The following is a 21,488-nucleotide window of genomic DNA, read 5'->3' as shown; positions in this document are numbered from 1 at the left end:
ACACCCATTCATTTCTGTACCATAGTCCTGTGGGGGGAGGGGTTCTGAACACCACCACCATTTTATTTCCTTCCTTCCAAGAACAGCAACAGTCAGGAGAATTCAAATTCCATCCGGTGTTCTCCACAATACAGACCACGCAGAAACAACCACAATGGGGCCCTTGCTTTGTTTCTGCCTCTTGACATGGTGTAGACAGCAGAAGAACTCAGGTCCTGGCCTCAAGTACCTGTATCTTGACAGATAGCCACAGTGTCTGGATCTGAAACTTTTCCTTCTTGGATGGTCCTGAGGCCTAGACATGGCCAGGAGAAGCCAAATTCAGGTGCACCAAGGGAAAGATCATATGATAGAAGGTGGTCAGAGACCACCAACTACCATGCTGTGGGCCAGGGCCATGTTCACCAAGACTACTTGATGGGTCTAGATTAAATGGCCCATTCTTAGACATGGCTCCCAGCTGGCTCACCAGCCTCATCATGCCTCAATTTGGCTTCAGCCCTCATGACTCAGAGTTCTGACATTCCTAAGGCCCCCTAGGACATATGAACCTTCCCCAGCCCACTACAGAGTCTGCTTGTCAGGTGTCTAGTCCTTTTTCTGAGCCAGATCAGTGGCACCTCACTGTCCATGCTTCCATCAGCTTTTGATGACAGATTTCATCTGACCAGTATGCCCCTCCCCCCCCGCCCGGTCCGACATTGTATTGATTTACTATTACTGTAAAATATGTTGTTGTTTTTTCAAATTTAGATGTTAAGAAATAGTAAATGTTTGGCTACTGGGGGTTAGAAATGTAAGAGTGCTTTATTCTGTGGCTCTGGCTTAGTCTTCTGTGGATTTCAGGCAAGATGCTGCCAAGGCTTGAGTCTTCTGGTGGCTGGAGAGGAGCTAAGGGGCCCTCTGAAAAGGCACAGTCTCACAGCTGCTGGCAGGGTGTGAGTGCTCCACAGAGCTGCCTGAGTGTCCTCACGGTGTGAGGCTAGGGGATCCAACAAAGCCTAAAACAAAGCCTGTGCACCTTGTGTGACCTACACTCAGAAGTCACTCAGTGCCATTGCACTACATGATGATAGTACGGTTATCAGAGGAGAGTTCAGCCTTCACTGAGGGCTCTGGGTACCTTTAAAACCACCACCTAGGGCTAGGAATATGGCCTAGTGGTAAAGTGCTCACCTCGTATACATGAAGCCCTGGGTTCGATTCCTCAGCACCACATATATGGAAAAAAGCTGGAAGTGGCACTGTAGGCTGTGGCTCAACTGGTAGAGTGCTAGCCTTGAGCAAAAAGAAACTAGGGGGGCTGGGGATATAGCCTAGTGGCAAGAGTGCCTGCCTCGGATACACGAGGCCCTAGGTTCGATTCCCAAGCACCACATATACAGAAAACGGCCAGAAGCGGCGCTGTGGCTCAAGTGGCAGAGTGCTAGCCTTGAGCGGGAAGAAGCCAGGGACAGTGCTCAGGCCCTGAGTCCAAGGCCCAGGACTGGCCAAAAAAAAAAAAAAGAAGAAGAAGAAAGAAACTAGGGACAGTGCTCAGGTCCTGAGTCCAAGCCCCAGGACTGGCAAAAAACAAAAAACACCACCCACATCATAATTCTGCCAAGAAGAACAAGCTGCACCTTTCCCCACACACAGCAGCCTGCATACACCCCAACAAAATGTAATTACCACTCTTTGCTATTCCTGTGTAAGGTAAGAGCCTCTCCAGGGTGCCAGCAGAAAATCGCATTCCCCAGAGCTTTGTGCATCCTAGGCATAGAAGTGACAGAATCAGATGAACATGTAATAGAGAAACCAAGTAAGGAAGGGTGTGGGTGTGATGGGGCAGGAATATACCGATGAGTGTACCAGTCTTGGGCAAGACTGGGAACCCTGGATCTGGCCTCCCAACCTGTCCAGCTTGCCCTCTGGTGTCAGCAGGGTATCATTATACAGTAGGTGAGAACCAAGTTTCCTCTAAAGACTCAAACCCTTGATTCCCCAGATGGCTCCTTTCCTCATCCACGACCCAGCAATGGGAACAATCTCCCTCCCTCAGCAGCTCCCTTAGGATCACTGCGAGGACCAAGAAGCAGACACAACCAGGAGCCAGCAAGACTAGAATGGAATAAGAGGCACTTATCACCCAGATCTGTTTCCCTACCGAGTTCTCCTGATATCCAGGGGAGGCAGACCCTGACATAGCCACTGACCTGGCAATCTCTCTAGGCCCTCTGCTGGGCCTGCCCTGGGGCCACAGCACCCTCTGGTGGGCAAAGTCCAAACAGCCAGTGAACTCAGTCTGAAATCCCTCAGGGCCCTGACTTCTTCCTGCCCATTACTACCACCCTATAGCCCCCGTGAGGAAAGTTCTGTGGTTCCCTTTACAAAAAGGAGGAAAGCAAGTCCCCGAAAAGCTGGACTTGGCCAAGCCCAGAAGATGATAGGAGCAGAGGCATATAGAGGGGGAGAAGAGTGGGAGGTGGTTAGAGGCAGAGAGGACTCAGAGAGCAGTATAAGTATAAGCCTTGGAGCACTGGGGAGGCACACTCACCTGTCAGGATTCCATCCCTTCCACACTCCTACTCGCCTCCTTCTGCAGACATGGATAGGGGTTAGCCATTTGGCAGGAAGGTCAGCAGCCTAAGACCATCGCATGAGCCCTTTCAACCAGGACCACATCATTTGGCTCCCAAGAGCACTGTAACCGCTGCAGTGGGGCCAGCTCTGACAAACTTTCCCTTGATACCGAATTTTTCTTTGAACAGTAATATGTCTGTTAAGGACTGTTTGTAGCCAGGTGCTGTGGCTCACACTTGGTACCCTAGCTACTTAGGAGGCTGAGACCTAGAGGGTCTTAGTTAAAGCCAACCCAGGCAGAAAAGTCTGTAAGAGTCCATCTCCAAATAACCAGCAAAGTGCTGACCTGGAGGCATGGCTCAAGTGGTAGTGAAGTGCCAGACTTTGAAGTCAGGCCCCACTTTACCACGTGAACCCCATTTTACCACGTGAGCCCCATTTTAGAATCGAACCCTGAGCCAATCAGATTTGTACCTGTGTCCTAATCTTGCTTGCTTGAACAGCTGATTGTTGTAACCTTGTTCTTTGCCTTTATAAGCCCTGTGTAATCACAGCTCGGGGCTCCCTCCTAACCTCCGCTGTGTCGGTGGGTAGGACCAGGCCCGAGTTGCAGCTCGCTTAAATAAAGCCTTGCCTTGCTTTTGCATTTCGGAATGTCTGAGTCTCGGTGGTCTTCTTGGTGGTGGTCTTGCAACTTGGCACAACAGTAGCAGCCAAGAACAAAAAGGCCAAATGAGAGCATAAGACCCTGTGTTTAAATCCCAGAGGAGAAAGGAAGGAAGGAAGGAAGGAAGGAAGGAAGGAAGGAAGGAAGGAAGGAAGGAAGGAACGAAGGAACGAAGGAACGAAGGAACGAAGGAACGAAGGAACGAAGGAACGAAGGAACGAAGGAACGAAGGAAGGAGAAAAAAAGAGGAAAGAAGGAGCCAGGCACCAGTGACTCATGCCTGTAATCCTAGCTACTCAGAAAGCTAAGATCTGAGGATTGTAGTTGGAAGACAGCCCGGGCTGAAAGTCCTCATGAGACTCTTATCTCTAATTGACCACCATAAAACTAGAAGTGGAGCTGTGGCTCAACACGGTAGAGTGCTAGCCTTAAGCAAAAGAGCTCAGGGACAGAGCCCAAGCCCTGAGTTCAAGCCCCATGACTGACAAAAAAAAGTGTATCCCCCAAAATTCAAATTGAAGTCCTAACCCCCATTGAAATGGTGTAAGGTAAGTCTGTCAGGGTAGAATCCACTAGTGGGATCAGTGATCTGATTAAAGAAATGTCAACAGCTCTGGAGCCATCTTCCCATTAAGTGAAGAGGCAGAAGATAGCTTTCACAAGAACCAAACCAGTCACACCCCACTGAGACTTTAGTCTCCATAGATTTTAAGAAATCCATAAGACTTGCTTGAGTCTAAAGTGCCTTATTACAGCAGCCTGAGTTGACAGTGTCTATCATTACACACACACACACACACACACACACACACACACACACACAAAGACAGCCCTTCTGCCCTTCCCTGAAAAAAAAGGACTTTGACCCATGCATGCCCACTTCAATGCCTCCAAAGCCTCCCTGACCTGCAAGTCAGCCTGGGCCAAATTGGGCCCACAGGGGAGCGAAGAGGGTGGTCCCTGTGCCATAGGGGAGCCTGGCCACCAGAGGAGGCCTCTCTGTTCCTGCTTCTCCAAAACTCAGGTCTGCTCCGGAGAGAGTAAACAGACAGGAGGGGAAGTCTTTGGAGATAAAATACAGTGAAAAACCAGATGCTCTTGTACATGGCTCACACCTGTAATCCTAGCTACTCAGGAAGCTGAGAGCTGAGTGTCATGGCTCCAGGCCAGGGAAGTCCATGAGATTCTTATCTCCAATTAACCACCAAAAAAGCCAAAAGTGTTGCTGTGGCTCAAAGTGGTACAGCACTAGCCTTGAGCACAAAAGCTCAAGGGCAGGTGTTTTTTGTGGCCCTCCTTCATTACTTCAGAGACAAGTTCAGGGCTGGCTACATGCATAGAGAATGGCATTTATTTCATGCATAAATGTATGAAGATATATACATTCACAAAATTTTCAGTCTTGGCAAAAAAAAAAAAAAAAACACTACTACAGCTAGGCAGCTCTCATCATGGGTGTCATGAAGAGAGGCCTGGCTCCCCAGGAAGTTCCCCAGGCAGGAGGGGCCCATTGCTACCTCAGACAGAGGTCACCTGATCACAGTCTCAGTGAAAAAATAGAGTCTCTTTGATGTTCGGGTACTACAGGTCGGTTGTCAACAGGCAAGCACTTGCAAAGCCATCTGATTTTCCTGTTGATCACAGGTACAATTCCTGAGGTACAGATTCCTCCCATGTTCCCCAAACCCAGATGGTCCTTGAAGCAAGCCCTGCCAAGCTACACCCCTCACAGTAGCTCTGCATGTGAAACCAAACTCGTTTGTCTTCAAGTTTATGCCTTATCCAGAGATGCACTGAGGCTTGTAAACAAAGAGCCACTGAAAGTCTCCGGCTAGTGGCATAGCTGCTGGCTTCTGATTTCAAGCAAAGGGGAGTCTGTGTGGGAGAGCTCTGAGAGGCTATGGAACCTCTAAACAGGGCATGTACTCTTATTCTGCCCTGACAAAGCTGTCAAGACCAGCACACAAGGCCTTTGCTTTATGAGCAGCAAAGCAGAAGCAGAGCTTGCCACGCGGTCTACAACATGGTAATTCACATGGTAGTTTCAAAATGGCACTTCAGGAGGAAAAGAGCTCATGGGTAAGCCTCCGGGTCCAGAGCTCCTGTGGGCCTCCTGAGGGGAAGGTAGCCCAGAGCCACAGCCAAGCAGAGCAGGGGACAGTAGTGCCAGGACAGGTCCATGCCCAGAGGCTACAGAATGTAGTATGAGGAGAATCTTCAGAAAACCACCAGCACAGGACCAATTCAAGGCCTCTACCTGAGAGTCCATCATATACTGGCTCCCTGGGTGAACTGGCCACACCATGACATCAACAGGCAGGTGTGCCAAGGCAACTCCAACTTTAGGGCCAGTCACATTCCAAAGAAATGCTGCCTGCTATACTCCTGGGCACCACAAAGCTTATCCAGTGGCCCTGTGGAGACACAGCAAGATTGAAAGCAGCCAGAATCCTGCCATGCAAATAGCAGACAGCACATAGGATACATACAACCACACAACTACTGCTACACCTCAGGGAGGGAGCCCACCCAGAGCCAGGGCTCAGCTGACCCTGCAGGGGAGAGGCTAGGGAAGTACTGTGCACATTGGCTGGTCAAGAATGTACACTGGTGCCATGGAGACTTCCACACAGTGTCCTTGTGTGCCCTCTGGCTCTGTTCCAGAAGAGCAGCTAAGTCTGACAGGTTGCAGAAGTAGCCCTAATGCTTTGACCTGCCCCATGATGTTACTAGGTCTTCCTCGGGGACCAAGCATCTCTGGGCCAAAAAGAAGCCACCCAAGGCTTTAGATTCTCAGGGTTTGGGCATCAACCTAGAGAGCAGTGACCTGTGTGAGTTCCGTGTTGGGTGTGGATGGGCTCTGTGGGCTGACAGGCCCCATGGGCAGATCCACGCCTAGTCATGCTGGCCGTGGTACTGTCTCTGAGATCTTGCAGGCAAGGCCCACATCCCTGGCAATGCTGCGTACACGATCAGACACCTGCATCTCCCGGTGCAAGGCAGATGCACAGCAGAACTTGCGGAAGCAGGCCTTGAAGTTCTCATCCAGGAAGGCATAGAGGATGGGGTTGAGACAGCTGTTGACATAACCCAGGGCTGTGCAGAAGCGCAGAATGGCCACAGCAGCCTCACTTCCAGGCTGAACACCCAGGCCTTGGACCAACACAAAGACCTGTACGGGTGTCCAGCAGCCCACAAACACAGCCACTACCACCAGCACCAGCCGTGTGATGCGCCGCAGGTTCCGGTCCTTCTCCCGAGAGCCTGAGAGCAAACGGACGCCGTGAAGCCGCCGGATCATGAGGCTATAGCAGACAGAGATTATCAGCACAGGGATGATGAAGGAGAAGAGGAAGATGCAGACAGCAAATACAGGGCCCCAGTAGTCCTGGGGAGCAGGAATCTCCACCAGACACTCGATCTCTGCAGAAGAGAAACAAGGTCAGAAAGGCCACCAGCAACCCCAGGGAGCCAGGTAGGGTAAGAGGGGCTGCCCACTGACCTTCCTCCTCCACCTGTGCTGAGCCCATGATGGCAACAGGAACACCAACCACAGAAGCCAGAGCCCAGATGGCCACGTTGACAGCCTGGGCTTTGCTGGAGGTCCGGACATCCAGGGCACGGATGGGATGGCAGATGGCCACATACCGGTCCACACTCATGGCAGTCAGCGTGAAGGTGCTGGTGAACATGTTATAGTAGTCGATAGCAATGACTGTCTTGCACAGGGCATTCCCGAATGGCCAGAACCCCAGCAAGATGTCAGTGCCCTGGAATGGCAGCGTCAGCAAGACCAGAGTGTCAGCCAGGGCCAGGTTAAAGATATAAATGTTGGTTGCTGTCTTCATCTTGGTGTGCCTACAGAGAGAACAGGGAAAGAAAAGGCTCTGTTTGGCCACTCTGCATACTCATAGAAGCCAAGGGCAAAAAGGGTTCCAATCTTCCCAGCCACAAGACTGACACCAGCCCCAAGTGCCTAACCCAAGGAAACATGCTGAATGACAGGCCGGAGGCCAATGAGTCAGACTCGGAAGGGAGAACATGGGGGGAGAAAGCCTCATGAAGCTCCTCAAGTGATCTGACACCCACAAAAGGGCTCCAAGCCCTAAAGTCTAGAGTATGCAGGACACCAGCACTCCTAACTCTGCATGCAGTGAGAGGAGTCCCTGTCCCTGAGTCTCCCTCAAGACCCTTCTCAGAATTAACTGCTAGCCTACAACTGTCAGTGGTTTCTAAGGACCTAAAGTCTTTAAAAACCATGCCAAAGGTCTTCCTACTGTACACTGTTATCTAACAATGGAAAAGGTGATGGGAAAAAACATAAAAAGGAAAGGTGACAGGAAGAGGAGAAGAAATGATAGGATATGGTTGAATCTAAGTACATGAAACAAGGCTGAGAATGTTGTAAGAAACGGGTACATTTGTGTTAATTATTGCCTGTGGTAGTGGTAGGGGAAGGTGGTTATGGTGGTGATGCTAGTAATGCTGCCAATGGTGACAGTTGCTGGTTAAGACAATGATGGCAGTGATGATGGTGATAAAGATAGTGATGGTGAGGAGGATGGTGGTTATATTGATAATGGTGGTGATTCTGTGGTGTCAGCAGTAGCGATGATAATATCCTACATCAGTGTAGTTGCCATAAAGAAATCTGGGGTCTAGTTCCCTTAAAGAGAGAGATAAAGACTAAGCACAAAGAGACCATGTGCTAAGCTCTTTACATGGACTTTAATCTCATTGAGACTCACAAAAGCACTATAGTTTTATTGTTATTATTAAGGTGTTGTACAGAAGGATTGCCATTTCATAAGTCAGGTAATGAGTACATTTCTTTTTTGGACAATGTCACCCCTTCCTTTGCTTTCTCCAAGTTTCCCCGTCTCATCCCTGCCCATAAAAACACTATTTTCATCTTCACTTTATGAAAGAAAAACACTGAGGCTCAGTAGATCTAAGTAGCTTTTTTTTGCCAGTCCTGGGGCTTGGACTCAGGACCTGGACACTGTCCCTGGCTTCTTTTTGCTCTAGGCTAGCACTCTACCTCTTGAGCCACAACGGCACTTCTGGCTTTTTCTGTTTATGTGGTACCGAGGAATTGAACCCAGAGCTTCATGCATGCTAGGCAAGCACTCTACTACTAAGCCACATTCCCAGCCCCTAAGCAGCATTTTTAAGGCCTTAGAGATGGTAAAAAGTAGAGTAAGGCCTTAGTCCTCTGGCTCAAAGCAAACTATATGCTGCCTCTTGAGCCAGTGTAGCCATAGGAGCTTCTGACCACTGCCTCTCTGGACTTGCAGAAAGTGGGCCTAAGATTTTAGTGCCCCATGGAGAGGAGAGACATAGAAGAGAAATTCTAGTAACAAGGAGTGTTGAGGCACACGACTGCCCCAGGTTGCTGCACTTCTGGCCCTGGCATATCATCCGATCACAAAGTGTCATGGAGGGGTCTTTCTAGGAACACACACACACACAAAGATGCACCTACATGATGCAAACCCATGGCTATGTGATCCATCTCTCTCACTTTGAGATAGTGTTTGCTCAGGAGCCTCAAATAATGTGGGAAAGCAGACCCTGTCCTGCGGTCACTAACACACTCCTACCCCAACACCTCTATTGGGATCTAGAAGGTCATTGGGACCATGAATGCTTCCTTCAGAGCCACCCCTTTCTGGATCAGAGAGAATAACCTAGATTATTAAGAAACCTTACATTGTCCAGGCACTAGTGGCTCATGCTTGTAATCCTAGCTATTCAGAAAACTGAGATCTGAGGATCATGGTCCAAAGCCAGCCAAGGCAAGCAAGTCTGTGAGACTCTTATCTCTACTAAACTACAAAAAAAAAAGCCAGAAGTAGACTCAAGTGGTAGAACACAAATCTTGAGCAAAAGAAGCCCAGGGACAGTGACTACTCTGAGTTCAAGCCCGAGGACTGGAACCAAAACATTAATAATAACAAAAGGAAACCTCACAGAAATGAACAGACAAAGGGTGAACAAATGCAGCAGTGGTACTCACTAGACACTAAGTTGAAAATGAACTATAGGGTGTGGATGAAAGAGAAAACCTGGGAGAGCATGGGTAACATTGTCCAAAAATAATGTACTCTTAGCTGGGCACTGGTGGTTCACACCTAAAATTCTAGCTACTCAGGAGGCTGAGGTCTGGGGATCATGGTTTGAGGCAGCCCAGGCAGGAAAGTCCATGAAACTCTTATCTCCAATCAATCATCAGAAAACCAGAAGTGGAGCTATGACTCAAAGCAGGAGAGTGCTAGCCTTAAGCAAAAGAGCTCAGGGACCGCACCCAGACCCTGAGTTCAAGCCCATGACCAACAAAAAACAAGCAAGCATAAAAAAAGAAATGCACTGTTTACCTATGTAACTATAACTCCTTTGTATGTCACTTTTTTGTCACTACCGGGGCTTGAACTCAGGGCCTGAGCTTCTTTTGCTCAAGACTAGCACTGTACCATGTGAACCACAGTGCCATGTCTGACTTTTTCTGTTCATGTGGTACTGAGGAATCGAACCCAGGGACTCATGCATGCTAGGCAAGCACTCTACCTACCACTAAGCCACATCCCCAGCCCCTCTACATCACCTTCATAATGACATTTTTTTAGAAAAAGGAAACCTCATCCTAGCTGTGTCATTATTGATCAAGCACCTCCCACAGCACCCAATGGTCCCCAATCTGGCATTCAAGACCTTTCCTACTGTCCCCAGTCCCCTCCAATGCCTTCCCACCTTGAAGCCCACAGATTCATCATTGCTCATTTCACACTCATTTCATATTGCTCATTTCATATCATCGCTCATTTCACATGGACACACTCCATGTGCAGATTCCTTGCCCACCTACACTGAACCTTATGCTATCCCCTTATGCTCTTAAAAATGCCCCACACTGTCCCTACCACCCTAACTAGCCAGCACTAGTGACCTTCTCTTTGGCCCCAAGCTTTTTCATCTCAGTACAAGCAGAAGGTGGGCTCTGTCAGATGCCTACCATGAGCAGAAACACCTGGAACCATAGAGAAGGGGTTTCTGGACTTCCTAGCACCAAGCCCCAAGTCTCCCTTTACTCATCTGGGGAAGGCTGAGAAGAGCCATCTCCTGGGGTTGCTCTGGTCCCCATGAGGTCATTCACACAAACCATTTGACACAGAGCTGGCTATAGCTCACACCAAGGTCCTAGGAGATGACAGGATGGATGCTTGGGACAGACAGGGGCAGGGCAGGAACTGAGCACCGGGGCCTCAGAGCTGGCTTGACCCCTGGACAGAAGGAAAGGAATTTAATGGAGGAAGCAGAATCTCCACCTGCAGGTCCATCCAGAAAAACCTCTCACCTCAGTTTTCCCCCCACAGCTATGAAAGGACCTTGGTAGGGCCCAGCCTACCTGAGAATGACGTACATGACGAGGCAGTTCCCCAGCAACCCTCCGATGCACACAGCCAGGTACAGCCCCACGATGGTGACCTTGAGACCAAGGGGCAGAAAGGGGCTGTGGCTGACATTGAGCAGCAAGTCAGGGGGCAGCTCACTGTGGTTGGCGGTCTGGAGGGACAAGTTGCCCTGAAGGTGGCTGTCATAGAAGACCTCCCAGAATGGAGCAGGGAAGAGGGATTCCATTCCACCACCCTGCAAAGCCACGCAGTTCAGTACCTGAGACAGGACAGAAGTGAGAGACCACAGCGCTAGATGCAGCCTGTGGGAGACTTGGATTGTAGGTGTGCAGCCCAACAGGCACAAGGAACCCCACAGGCATCCAGAGACACATGGACACACATGTGAGGACACTGACATACACATGCACGCAGGGGGAGGGTACAGATAAATGCGTGCCTGGGGAGGGAGGCCCACACAGACAGAAGGCACATACAAGGACACCCACAAAACACCTCACATTTGGGTTACAGACAGCAGCTACAAGAACATGGATCTGTACCCAGGGACTCAGACATGCATATGAAAATGCCCACCCAGGCACCAGACTGAGATTTGCCCAGAAATGCCTGGGGCACAAGCACTGGGCACAGTTCCCTCTGCCCCTCCCTGCCCTAGCGAGCAGCCACAGCCTCAGGAAGGATTTCCCTAACTCCAGCCTAGTCCTTACCTCCAAAACCTTCTTGAGAGCAGGGACTGAGGAGACCCCAGCCCTCCACAGATAGACGAGGTAGGCAGGAGCAGAATGGGCTGGGCACCACCCCTCTTCTCAGCACAGGGTCTGCACAGGCTGCGCACGGCTGTTCCTCAGCAGACTCCAGACGAGACGCAGCAGTCAGTGCGGCAGCCAGGAGCTGGGGGAGGGGAAGGAGGCTGCAGCTCGAGAGCAGGCGGGGTTGCACAGGCGAGGGGAGGGGGCCAAGAGAAAAAGGACCAGCCCACCCAGTGCCACCTGGGCCCTGTACTGAATGGGGACAAACACAAGATCCAGGATATACAAAAAGAGATGGACCCCGGACCCCAGACAGAGATATGCATGGACTGGGTCCCACCACAGAGACATGAACAAACACAAAAGGAGCTCAGACATATACTCAAGGAGACATTTGCTAACTTGGAGGAAGATGCAGATGTCCAACAAGATGCAGGTTCCAGACTGCCTCCCTGACCCAAACTGTGCCTTCAGCCAGGTATCCAGTGAGGCTGACACAACAGCAAGCAGGCAACTGTGCTCTGACTTGACAAACTTTTGGGGTTGGGGTCATGTTGTAAACAAACAGGAGATTGTCTGACCTAAGGCCCAGTACTAGCACCATACCTACTATGTGTTGCTGTACCTACTGTGTGTCAAGGCCAACACAAACATAAGCTGAGCACAACATAAGCAATGGCCACTGAGATCATCTTCACACAGCTGAGCACAGAAAGCTTCACAAGTGTGAAGCCACCTGTCAATATTGTAGAAACATAGGAAGCGCAGTTCTACTTATTACTTGGTGCTATCCCCCACCATGCCCCTCTGCATAGGCAGGTCCCAGAAACAGGCCTTGACATGCACACAGTTAAAAATGCCTGTGAACTCTTGCAGCATAGGGTTCACAAGCACAGACCACTGAAAGGCCACAGGACAAGGCCATATGCACTAAGTATCCAGTACCCATTCAACCATGGGCATGTTCTTCCTGCCTGGGCTGTGAGGGAGAACAGGCCTTCCCCCCACAGGCAGTCCTTGCTCCTTCTCCAAGGATGGGGACCTGGTTGCTAGGCAACTAGCAGCAGTGTTGCTAGGATACCTGTGGAACCAGGAGAGGACAAAGCAAGCAGACCAGGAGAGGCCAAAGCATCCCAAACTGTCTCCCAGGACTCATCTCTCCATCTATATTACAGCTGAGATGTAAGGGCATATGGACACTCGGTGGACACATGAAGACAAATATATACACAGTTGTCCCAAGGCAAGAGTGAACACACAGAGACACAGGCATATGTTAAGGGATGCCCAGCAAATCACACGCAGGCACATGAGTAGACACAAGAGGGTATAGAAAGCAGTGAAAACAGGAAGACACAGACCAAGGCCCTCAGATGCCCTAGAAAACACACACACATACACACACACACACACATCCTCCAGACAAAAATGATCTCAACCTCAGAAGCCCAGGGAAGCAGAAACCTGGGGAGGCTCAGACTCCTGCAGCCTATTCCCCAGACAACCCCAGAACCCCCAACCAGCAGCCCCGGCCTGCCCATCTAACAGAGCCTCACTTCCTCCTTGCTTTGAGCTATCTCTCCATCCAGGCCTCAGGCTGAAGGAAAGGATGTTGATGGTGCTCTGCAGGTGGACAGAGGAGAGCCACCGAGCATGCCTGTCCCTGGCACATAGACATGGGCCTGCTCCTCTGTCCTTTCTGCTTGTCCTAACCTACCTCACAGATCCCATCCCCAATCCAGCTCCAATCCTGCCTATTCCAAGAAGCTCTCCCTGCCCCTGCCCCGTCCCTGTCCCTGCCCCAGCCCTGGCCCTGTGTGGTGGTCCAGCCACATGGCCACAGCTGTGATTCAATCACACGGCTGCCAGATGGGTCTATGAGCTCAGGTCTTCACAGATACCAGTGAACAAGTGTTGATGGAGCCTGGCACAGAGACCAGTTGCGGTCTCAGGAAGAAGGAAAGACTTGGCTCCTAGTGGGTGGATAGCCAGGATGGGGACTGGCACAGAGACCAGTTGCAGTCTCAGGCAGAAGGGCAGACTTGGCTCCTTGTGGGTGGATAGCCAGGATGGGGACTGGCAGTGGAGAGGATGTGGCTCAAGGTTCTCTGACCCCAACAGTCACTGGCAAGGAACAGCAGTCTCTCCAGAAAGACAGAGGAAAAACTAGGGCCTGACACCATACACACGTCACCCAAGGGTCAGAAAGGGACATGGTATATGAGAAAGCATGTGCCAAAGGTGCAACACACCATCGGCATAAAGTTCCCACAAGGAATGTTAGCAGGGAGCACATGTCCATCTATCAGAGAGACTGGTAAGGGCTACATGGCAATGTCACAGGCACCCAGACAGGCCTGAGATAAACACATCCCAGTGCCTCAACCTTCAAACCTGATGGCAGACAGAACCTCTAACCTCAACAGCCAGGCAGGGGTGCATCCTGCTCTTACCCTGACAGAAAGAACACACTCCCTGGCCCATGTGGAACAGCTGCTCCCCAGGAAGTTCAGTCACCAACCTCTATCAGCCAACTGATGGAAGCCAAAAGAGCTACTTTGACAAAATAAATCACTTTATCTTTGTAGTTTTAACTTTCTAAAACTTCTTACAAGGCGAGCTGGCACCGGTGACTCATACCAGTAATTTTATTTTTTTTATTTTTTGGTCAGTCATGGGGCTTGAACTCTGGGCCTGGGTGCTGTCCGTGAGCTCTTCAGCTCAAGTCTAGCACTCTATCACTTGAGTCACAGTGCCACTTCCAATTTTCTGGTGGTTAACTGGAGACAAGAGTCTCATGGACTTTCCTGCCTGAATTGGCTTTGAACAATGATCCTCAGATCTCAGCCTCCTGAGTAGGTAGGATTACAGGCATAAGCCACTGGTACCTGGCTCATACCAGTAATTCTAGCTACTTGGGAGGCTAAGATATGGAGAGGGAGGAAAATCCACAAGACTCTAGCTCAAAATAACCAGTCATTGGAACTGGAAGAGTGGCTCAAGTGCTACAGCACAATCCTTGAGCAAAAAAACCCAGAGACAGTGCCCAGGCCCTCAGTTCAAGTCCAAGGACTGGCAACAACAAAAAAAACCAGGCTGGAGGTGTGATTCAAGTGGTAGAGTGCCAGTTGAGCAAGCATGAGGCTCTGAATTCAAATATCAGTAAATATACATATATGTATATACTTATATGTATTGTATATGTACATGTATGTATAAATATATACACATACACATATACATACAACAAAATGTTTGAAGGGCTAGGGACATGACTAAGTGGTAGAGAGCCTGAAAACACAAGGCCTTGAGTTCAAACCAGAGTACCACCAAAAAAAAGAGAAATCTCTGTTTTGAAGTTAAGGGGTATAACTCAAATTGCAAAACACCTGCCTAGCAAACATTAGGTCCTAAGTTCAAACTCCAGTACCACTAATAAGAAACAAAAATAAAAATAATTGTGTTACACCTTTTTAATGTAGTGTTAAATTAGGTAGTCATTTAATAAAGCTCATTAGTTTGATTCTGAAGGTTTTTTTTTATTTTTTTGTTTTGTTATTTTTGTCAGTCATGGGGCTTGAACTCTGGGCCTGAGCACTGTCCCTGAGCTCTTCAGCTCCAGGCTAGCATTCTACCACCTGAGCCAGAGTGCCACTTCTGGTTTTCTGGTGGTTAAATGGAGATAAGAGTCTCATGGACTTTCCTGCCCGAATTAGCTTTGAACCATGATCCTCAGATCTCAGCCTCCTGGGTAGCTAGGATTACAAGCATGAGCCACCAGCACCCAGTTTTAATTTCAGGACTTTGTGACGATAACATGGCTTCAGATTTACATTGGCCCTGGACAAAACACACAGGTCAGCCAGGCACTGGTGGCTCACGCCTATAATCCTAGCTACTCAGGAGAGTGAGATCTGAGGATCACAGTTCAAAGCCAGCTCAGGCATAAAAGTCTGAGAGACCACCAGAAAACCAGAAGCAGGGCTGCTCAGGAACAGTGCCCAGGCACTGAGGTCAAGCCGTATAACTGACCCCCACCCCCACCCCCCAAAAAAGAAAAGAGAACACACAAGTTCTAGGCCTAGAAACAGTGGCTGGGGCCCAAACAGGTAGGGATTGCCTCCCTATAGGGTCAGCTATACCCAAAAATGTACTGGACCCTTCAGGGTCCCTTGCTGGGAATGAGAAGGGGAAAAAAGAGGGAAAGGGGTTTGCAAGTTACATGTCATAGGAGAACAAGTATTTCTCTATTCCCTACATGACCACCAGGAATCAAATAGATAGCTCCTAAGCCATGTGTACTCGTGGCCTGAACTCCAGGAGGCTAAAAGGGTCCCCTGCCTCACCCACAGGAGTATAGGTCTCCAGCCGGGGCACGGTGTCCAAGAAAGCTGCTTGAAAGTGGCAGCTGGATCTGGGACAGCCCCAGTTCCCTGCTTTTCTAGGGCTGGAAGATCTTTCTCAACAGCCTCAGGTTGGTACTAAAGTTGAGTCCACACCTCAAAGGCACATGTGGTGTGGGAGATACTTCAGAAGAGTTTTCTGGGAGCACCTCTGGGCAGGAGTTTGTAGGCTACTCACTTCACTTAGGAGAAAATACAGGTATGAAGAACATGGGGGTGCAGAATCATAATTGAGTCTCTTACCGAGAAGCCATGGCAAACTTTCAAAAATAATGGGGACAGCCAGGTACCATGGCTCATATCTGTAATCCTAGCTACTCAGGATGCTGAGATCTGAAGATTCTTGTTCAAAACCAGCCTGGGCAAGAAAGTTGATGAGACTCTCATCTTTGATTAACCACTAAAAAAGCCAGAATTGGAGCTGTGGCTCAAATGGTAGTGCACAAAACAAGCTCAGGGACAGTGCCAGTCCCTAAATTCAAGCCCCAGGACCAGCACACATGCATGCACACACACACACACACACACACACACACACACACACACACACGGTCAGTAACAGCCTCCTGCAGAGAGTCCAGCACCTCAGCTGGAGTCCACCTCATAGCCAGGAGAGACCCACTGTAGGTATGCTCAGGTTCCAGACTAGAAAGGGGCAACATCCAACCATCTAGGAAGGAAGGGGAAAGTTATGCATAGACCCGGGAAATAATAAACATGCAAAAAGATTAATATGCAGACCAATGCACTCATTTTAACCTAATTTGTGTGAAATGAGCATGTGAATACTTAGACTTTGAGTTCAGGGCCTGTGTTTGCCAGTCTTTCTGCCACTTGAATCGTGCTGCCAATCCTTTTCTGCTTTGAAAGTTTTTCAGATAGGATCTTACATTTATGCCTGAGAAGGGCTTCAGACCTTGATCCTTCAACCTATGCCTTCCATGTAGCTGGGATTATTTTTTTATATACAAATTTTTATTGGGTTTAAGTTATTACATATATTCCATAATATGCATCTGAACTTTCACAAGGATGAAAATTATCATTCTATTCTCTATAGTCTATGAACTGTACAAAGTCTATGACCTTTAACAGTAAAATCATTTTCTCCATTTCGGGTGATATGTACATTATGTTCCTTTTGTTTGCCAACATCTGTTCCTTCCTTTACTCATTCCTTCCCATTCCCACTCATGAGTTGCTTAGTTCCTTCATCAGTGTCCACTGTAGCAATGGTCCCCTATATTACTATTGTTGTTATTATTATTACTATCTTCACACACTTTCCACTCATTCTGTGTCCTCTTTTGTTTTCACTGTATTTTTGTATCTTGAAACCTGTTTACTTTGTACTATCTCTTTGCATGCATTTTTTTTGGGGGGGGGCAGTCCTGGGCCTTGGACTCAGGGCCTGAGCACTGTCCCTGGCTTCCTTTTGCTCAAGGCTAGCACTCTGCCACTTGAGCCACAGCGCCACTTCTGGCCGTTTTCTGTATATGTGGTGCTGGGGAATCGAACCCAGGGCCTCATGTATACAAGGCAAGCTCTCTTGCCACTAGGCCTTATCCCCAGCCCCATATCTCTTTGCATTTTAATTCTAACACCTGCATATCAGGGAGACCATATGCCATTTGTCTCTCTGTTCTTGGCTTGTCTCACTCAGCATGATTTGTTCTAGTTCCATCCATTTTCCAGAGAATGCCATTATTTTGTCCTTTCTAATGGTAGTGTAAACTTGCATTGTATATAGGTCCCACATTCTTTGAATCCATTCATCTGTAGTGGAGCATCTGGGTTGTTTCCATATCTTGGCTATTGTGAATAGTGCAGCAATGAACATAGAGTTACAGGTATCCTTGTCATATTCTGGTTCCTGTTGCTCAGGATAGATGCCTAGAAGTGGTATGGCTGGGTCATAGGGTATGTCTATGTTTAGTTTTTGAGGAACATCCAGACTGCTTTCCAGAGTTTTCAGTAGCTGGGATTATTATACTTACCACAACACCTGGCTTTTTGGTTGAGATGGAGTCTCACTAGTCTTTTTCCCAGACTAGCCTTGAATCTGATTCCCCTTAATCTCTGAGCATACAGATATACAACACCACACTTGGTTTCTAAGTACGTTTATTAATACATAAATAAATTGCAGAATTGAACAGTTAATTACAAGCTGGGTGCCAGTGGCTCACCTCTATAATCCTAGCTACTCTAGCTACTCACAAGGCTGAGATCTGGGGATCATGGTTTGAGGCCAGCCTGGGCAGAAAAGTCTGTGAGACTCTCAGCTCTCATTAATCACCAAAAGCTAGAGGCGGAGCTGTGGCTCAAGTGGTAAAGTACTAGTCTTGAGCATAAAAAGCTCAGTGACAGCACCCAGGCCCTGAGTTCAAGCCCTAGGACCAGCACCAAAATAATAATAATAATAGTATAAACCAAATATAAAAACTTGAAACCAGGCTAGGAATATGGCTTAGTGGTAGAGTGCTTGCCTAGCATGCATGAAACCCTGAGTTCAATTTATCAGTACCACATAAACAGAAAAGGCCACAAGTGGTGCTATGGCTTAAGTAGTAGCATGCTAGCCTTGAGCAAAAGAAACTCAGAGACAGTGCCCAGGCCCTGAGTTCAAGCTCCAGGACAGCGGGGAGGGGGGGCCTTGCAGAGGGAAGGGGATGTGAAACCTCTGGCTCAAAACCCCAGAGACTTAGGTTTCAACAAAACCCAAGTATTGTCTTGGGTGATCTCTTAACACTGAGATCTCATATTCGCCCTGGAAAAAGTGAGGACAGTTCCTACATTCTGTGCCAGGTCTCAGGCAAAGAACCTCAGCCTTTGTAGGCTGCCCAGGAAACTACCCCCAAAGACTACAGCCAGGAACAGAGCCTACAGTAGCCCCCCAAATGGTACATCTAGATCAAGAACTTAAAAAGCATGGCAGCCACTTCCCACTTAAGAGTCCAGCAGCATCTCAGTCCCAGACACTCAGGACCTCAGGATTGAATGCAGCCAAGGCCACTCCCCCGCCTGCCCTGGTGGGATCACTGGGGCTCCTAGTTGCTGGGCAACGGTGTCAACAAGCCCAGAGAATCCTGGTTGAGCCATAAGTTCCCACTGAGAAGACAGAAAGTGTGGGGACAAGGGGCAGGCAGGTCTGGCTAGGGACTGACTGGTGCTGGTGCATCCTGGCTGGTAAGAGGGAACAAAGGAGTTTGGGGAACTGTAGCTCTGTCTCTGGTCCACACTGAGCCAGGACCTAGCCAGATGGCAAGAGGGTCCAGAGAGAGGGTGGGCTATGTCACCTCCTCCCTGTGGGCTGCTCCCTACATGTACACACACACACACACGCACACCACACAGACATGCATAGACGCAAGCATCTCCTCTGGGCTAGTAGACCTATGCCCTCCATTCCACCCTCCCACAAGGATGGGGAGGGGGAATCCTAGGACTAGTCCTGGTCAGGGCACACCAGACCAGTCCCTGGGGTTCCAGTGGAATGGGGGTATCCTTACTGAATAATGACCGGTGACCACGGACCGGGAGGCCCAGACCAGTCCCCTGTTGTCTCTAAGTGGGGCCTGAGATCAATTCGCACGCCTGGGCATTAGGGAGAGCGTCCAGTGGGGACAGCGTCCTGTGGGGAGAGCGTCCAGTGGGGACAGCGTCCAGTGGGGACAGCGTCCTGTGGGGACAGCGTCCAGTGGGGAGAGCGTCCAGTGGGGAGAGCGTCCTGTGGGGACAGCGTCCAGTGGGGAGAGCGTCCTGTGGGGACAGCGTCCAGTGGGGACAGCGTCCTGTGGGGACAGCGTCCAGTGGGGACAGCGTCCTGTGGGGACAGCGTCCAGTGGGGACAGCGTCCAGCGGGGACAGCGTCCCGCGGGCACCGCGTCCAGCGGGGACGGCGCCGGGCGGGGACAGCGCTGGGCCGGCCAGGGTCCGACGGCAGGGTCCGTTCCCTCCCCCCGCAGGGCGAAGCACGCCGCCGCCCGCGGCGAAGGGCTCCCGGCCGCGGGCCGGGAAAAGCCGGCCGCCCGGGACAGGGCCGGCCGAAGGCCGCGCGAAGGGCCCGCCGGCCAGGGAACCCCCGACGCCCGGCTGGGCCCTGACGGCGGAGGGGCTGGGCGGCATGGTCCCCACGGAGCGCCGCCGCCACCTGCTCTTCGGGGACCTGCTGGAGGACGTGGGCGCAGCCGCCTCCATCTTCCCGAGAGACTCGATGGACATGCCGTACCCCATGCCCGACCCGCGCTCCTGGACTCAGGACCTCCTGACGCCGGCCGAGCGCCGCAGCCGGCTCCTGGGAGTCCTCCGCGCCGCCGAGGCCCGCGGCCGAGTGCGCGCCCTGCGGCTGCGCTACACTCGCATGCGGGTGGGCGGGGCGGGGGCGGGAGGGGCGGGGCGGGGCGAGGGGCGGGGCGGGGGCGGGAGGGGAGGGGCGGGGCGGGGCGGGGCGGGGGCGGGAGGGGCGGGGCGGGGCGAGGGGCGGGAGGGGCGGGGCGGGGCGAGGGGCGGGAGGGGCGGGGGCGGGAGGGGAGGGAAGGGGCGGGGCGGGGGCGGGAGGGGGCCACGCGGGTCGGCCGCGGTGGAAAGGACCGGACGGGGGGTGGGGCGGGCCGGGACGGGGCGGTGAGCCGGGCGCCGCCGCGAGGGAAGCCCCGCCGGGCTTGAGGCGGGTCGGCCGGCACGGCCGGCCGGGCTCCCCCCACCGCACGTCCAGCCAGCTCACGCCCGCAGGCGGAGGAGATCGCACTGCTGGTCCAGCGGCAGGACTCGGCCCGCACCGCCATCCGGCTGGAGCTCTTCCTGCCGCCGCAGCTGAAGCCCACGCGGATCCCGGACCCCCTGGACCGACAGGAGGTGCTGGCCAGCCCCGGGGGGAGCCCGGGGGAGGAGCCCGGGAGGGCGGGTGGCCCCCGCGCTTCCCCGCACCGGCCCCAGCCCCTCTTCCCGCAGCGGAGGCGCGTGGAAACCATCCTGGAGGAGGCCGTGGACCTGTGATGAAGGCGTCCTGACCACGCGGCTGTGCCCCAACTTCGCAGATAAAGTTCCTTTCCGAAGTCTCTCTGGTCTTTCCCTTCGCCACTCCCCGCGGCCCGGCAAGGAATAGGTGAGCATGGACGCCGCCTCTCCACATCGGTGGCGCGGACCCGGGGCAGTAAGGCGCCCTTCCAGTGTGCCACCCGTGTCCCCAGACTCCAGCCCAGCCACAGTCAGCAACTGATGCCCACCCCGCTCCCCCCAGCAGCAACCCCAGAAGTCAAGACTCCAGTCATCTTATCAGGGGTCTGGGAATGGTATGCTGGGAGCAAGAGAGATCAGTCCAGAGCTGGCCTTTGAAGAGGTGGCAGGAGACAAAAAAAAAAAAAAAAAACCTGGAGAGGTGTCCCCCCACACACAAGGCCCCTACATGCCAGGACAGAAACCCGTACAGGAGTTGATCATGAAGGGGCCACTTGTGTCCTCTCAGCCCCCACCATCCCCAGTACACACCTAGCACCAGAAGGAAGCCTTCCTCTCCCATTCTGACTGCCTCAGCTTCAGGCACCTTCTCCCAGCTTCAGTTCTTTCAACAGCCTCCTCTCCCCAGTCCCTGCCCAGTGGGCTAGACATCCGTGAAGGCTAAGAGGAACCAAACAACCTCAGCCCCTGCCAGGAGCTCCTACTGTCTGCCTAGAGAGAATAGATTTGGTGG

General features: G+C 51.3%; 2 protein-coding genes across 6 annotated transcripts; one reads left to right on the top strand and one right to left on the bottom strand.

Moving 5' to 3' along the window:
• Nucleotides 1-6,062: 6,062 nt before the first annotated feature.
• On the bottom strand, nucleotides 6,063-11,433 carry Oprl1 (opioid related nociceptin receptor 1). Of its 5 annotated transcripts, none has more exons than XM_048347518.1 (4): nucleotides 11,352-11,433; nucleotides 10,635-10,900; nucleotides 6,732-7,087; nucleotides 6,063-6,652 (listed from the first exon to the last, which is right to left on the bottom strand). In XM_048347518.1, the coding sequence occupies exons 2-4, from the start codon at nucleotides 10,865-10,867 to the stop codon at nucleotides 6,129-6,131; spliced, it is 1,113 nt and encodes a 370-aa protein (XP_048203475.1). In that variant the 5' UTR covers nucleotides 10,868-10,900; nucleotides 11,352-11,433; the 3' UTR covers nucleotides 6,063-6,128. The 5 variants fall into 5 exon arrangements, with proteins under 5 accessions (XP_048203475.1, XP_048203476.1, XP_048203478.1 ...); XM_048347521.1 differs by lacking the exon at nucleotides 11,352-11,433 and adding an exon at nucleotides 9,950-9,979 and having other exon boundaries at nucleotides 6,129-6,652; nucleotides 6,732-7,091; nucleotides 10,635-10,764; XM_048347522.1 differs by lacking the exon at nucleotides 11,352-11,433 and adding an exon at nucleotides 9,950-9,979 and having other exon boundaries at nucleotides 6,129-6,652; nucleotides 6,732-7,091; nucleotides 10,650-10,764.
• Nucleotides 11,434-11,805: 372 nt separating this feature from the next.
• On the top strand, nucleotides 11,806-21,015 carry Lkaaear1 (LKAAEAR motif containing 1). Its single transcript, XM_048349444.1, has 4 exons — nucleotides 11,806-11,878; nucleotides 19,765-20,165; nucleotides 20,531-20,653; nucleotides 20,750-21,015. The coding sequence occupies exons 1-4, from the start codon at nucleotides 11,806-11,808 to the stop codon at nucleotides 20,792-20,794; spliced, it is 642 nt and encodes a 213-aa protein (XP_048205401.1). The 3' UTR covers nucleotides 20,795-21,015.
• Nucleotides 21,016-21,488: the final 473 nt, after the last annotated feature.

This window comes from Perognathus longimembris, chromosome 6 (genome assembly GCF_023159225.1).
Source record: "Perognathus longimembris pacificus isolate PPM17 chromosome 6, ASM2315922v1, whole genome shotgun sequence".
Lineage (NCBI taxonomy): Eukaryota > Metazoa > Chordata > Mammalia > Rodentia > Heteromyidae > Perognathus > Perognathus longimembris.
Note: the sequence above shows the minus strand (reverse complement) of the source record. Positions and strands in the feature narration are given on the sequence as shown.

Excerpts from the sequence above, each read along its gene's own strand:
- Oprl1 (XM_048347518.1), bottom strand. The coding sequence starts at position 10,867 with ATGGAATCCCTCTTCCCTGCTCCATTCTGGGAGGTCTTCTATGACAGC. Across the intron at positions 7,088-10,634 it reads GTCATGTACGTCATTCTCAG|GCACACCAAGATGAAGACAG; the intron begins GTAGGCTGGGCC and ends TTCTCTCTGTAG. Across the intron at positions 6,653-6,731 it reads AGCACAGGTGGAGGAGGAAG|AGATCGAGTGTCTGGTGGAG; the intron begins GTCAGTGGGCAG and ends TCTCTTCTGCAG.
- Lkaaear1 (XM_048349444.1), top strand. The coding sequence starts at position 11,806 with ATGCAGATGTCCAACAAGATGCAGGTTCCAGACTGCCTCCCTGACCCA. Across the intron at positions 11,879-19,764 it reads TGCCTTCAGCCAGGTATCCA|GGCGAAGCACGCCGCCGCCC; the intron begins GTGAGGCTGACA and ends CTCCCCCCGCAG. Across the intron at positions 20,166-20,530 it reads TGCGCTACACTCGCATGCGG|GCGGAGGAGATCGCACTGCT; the intron begins GTGGGCGGGGCG and ends TCACGCCCGCAG.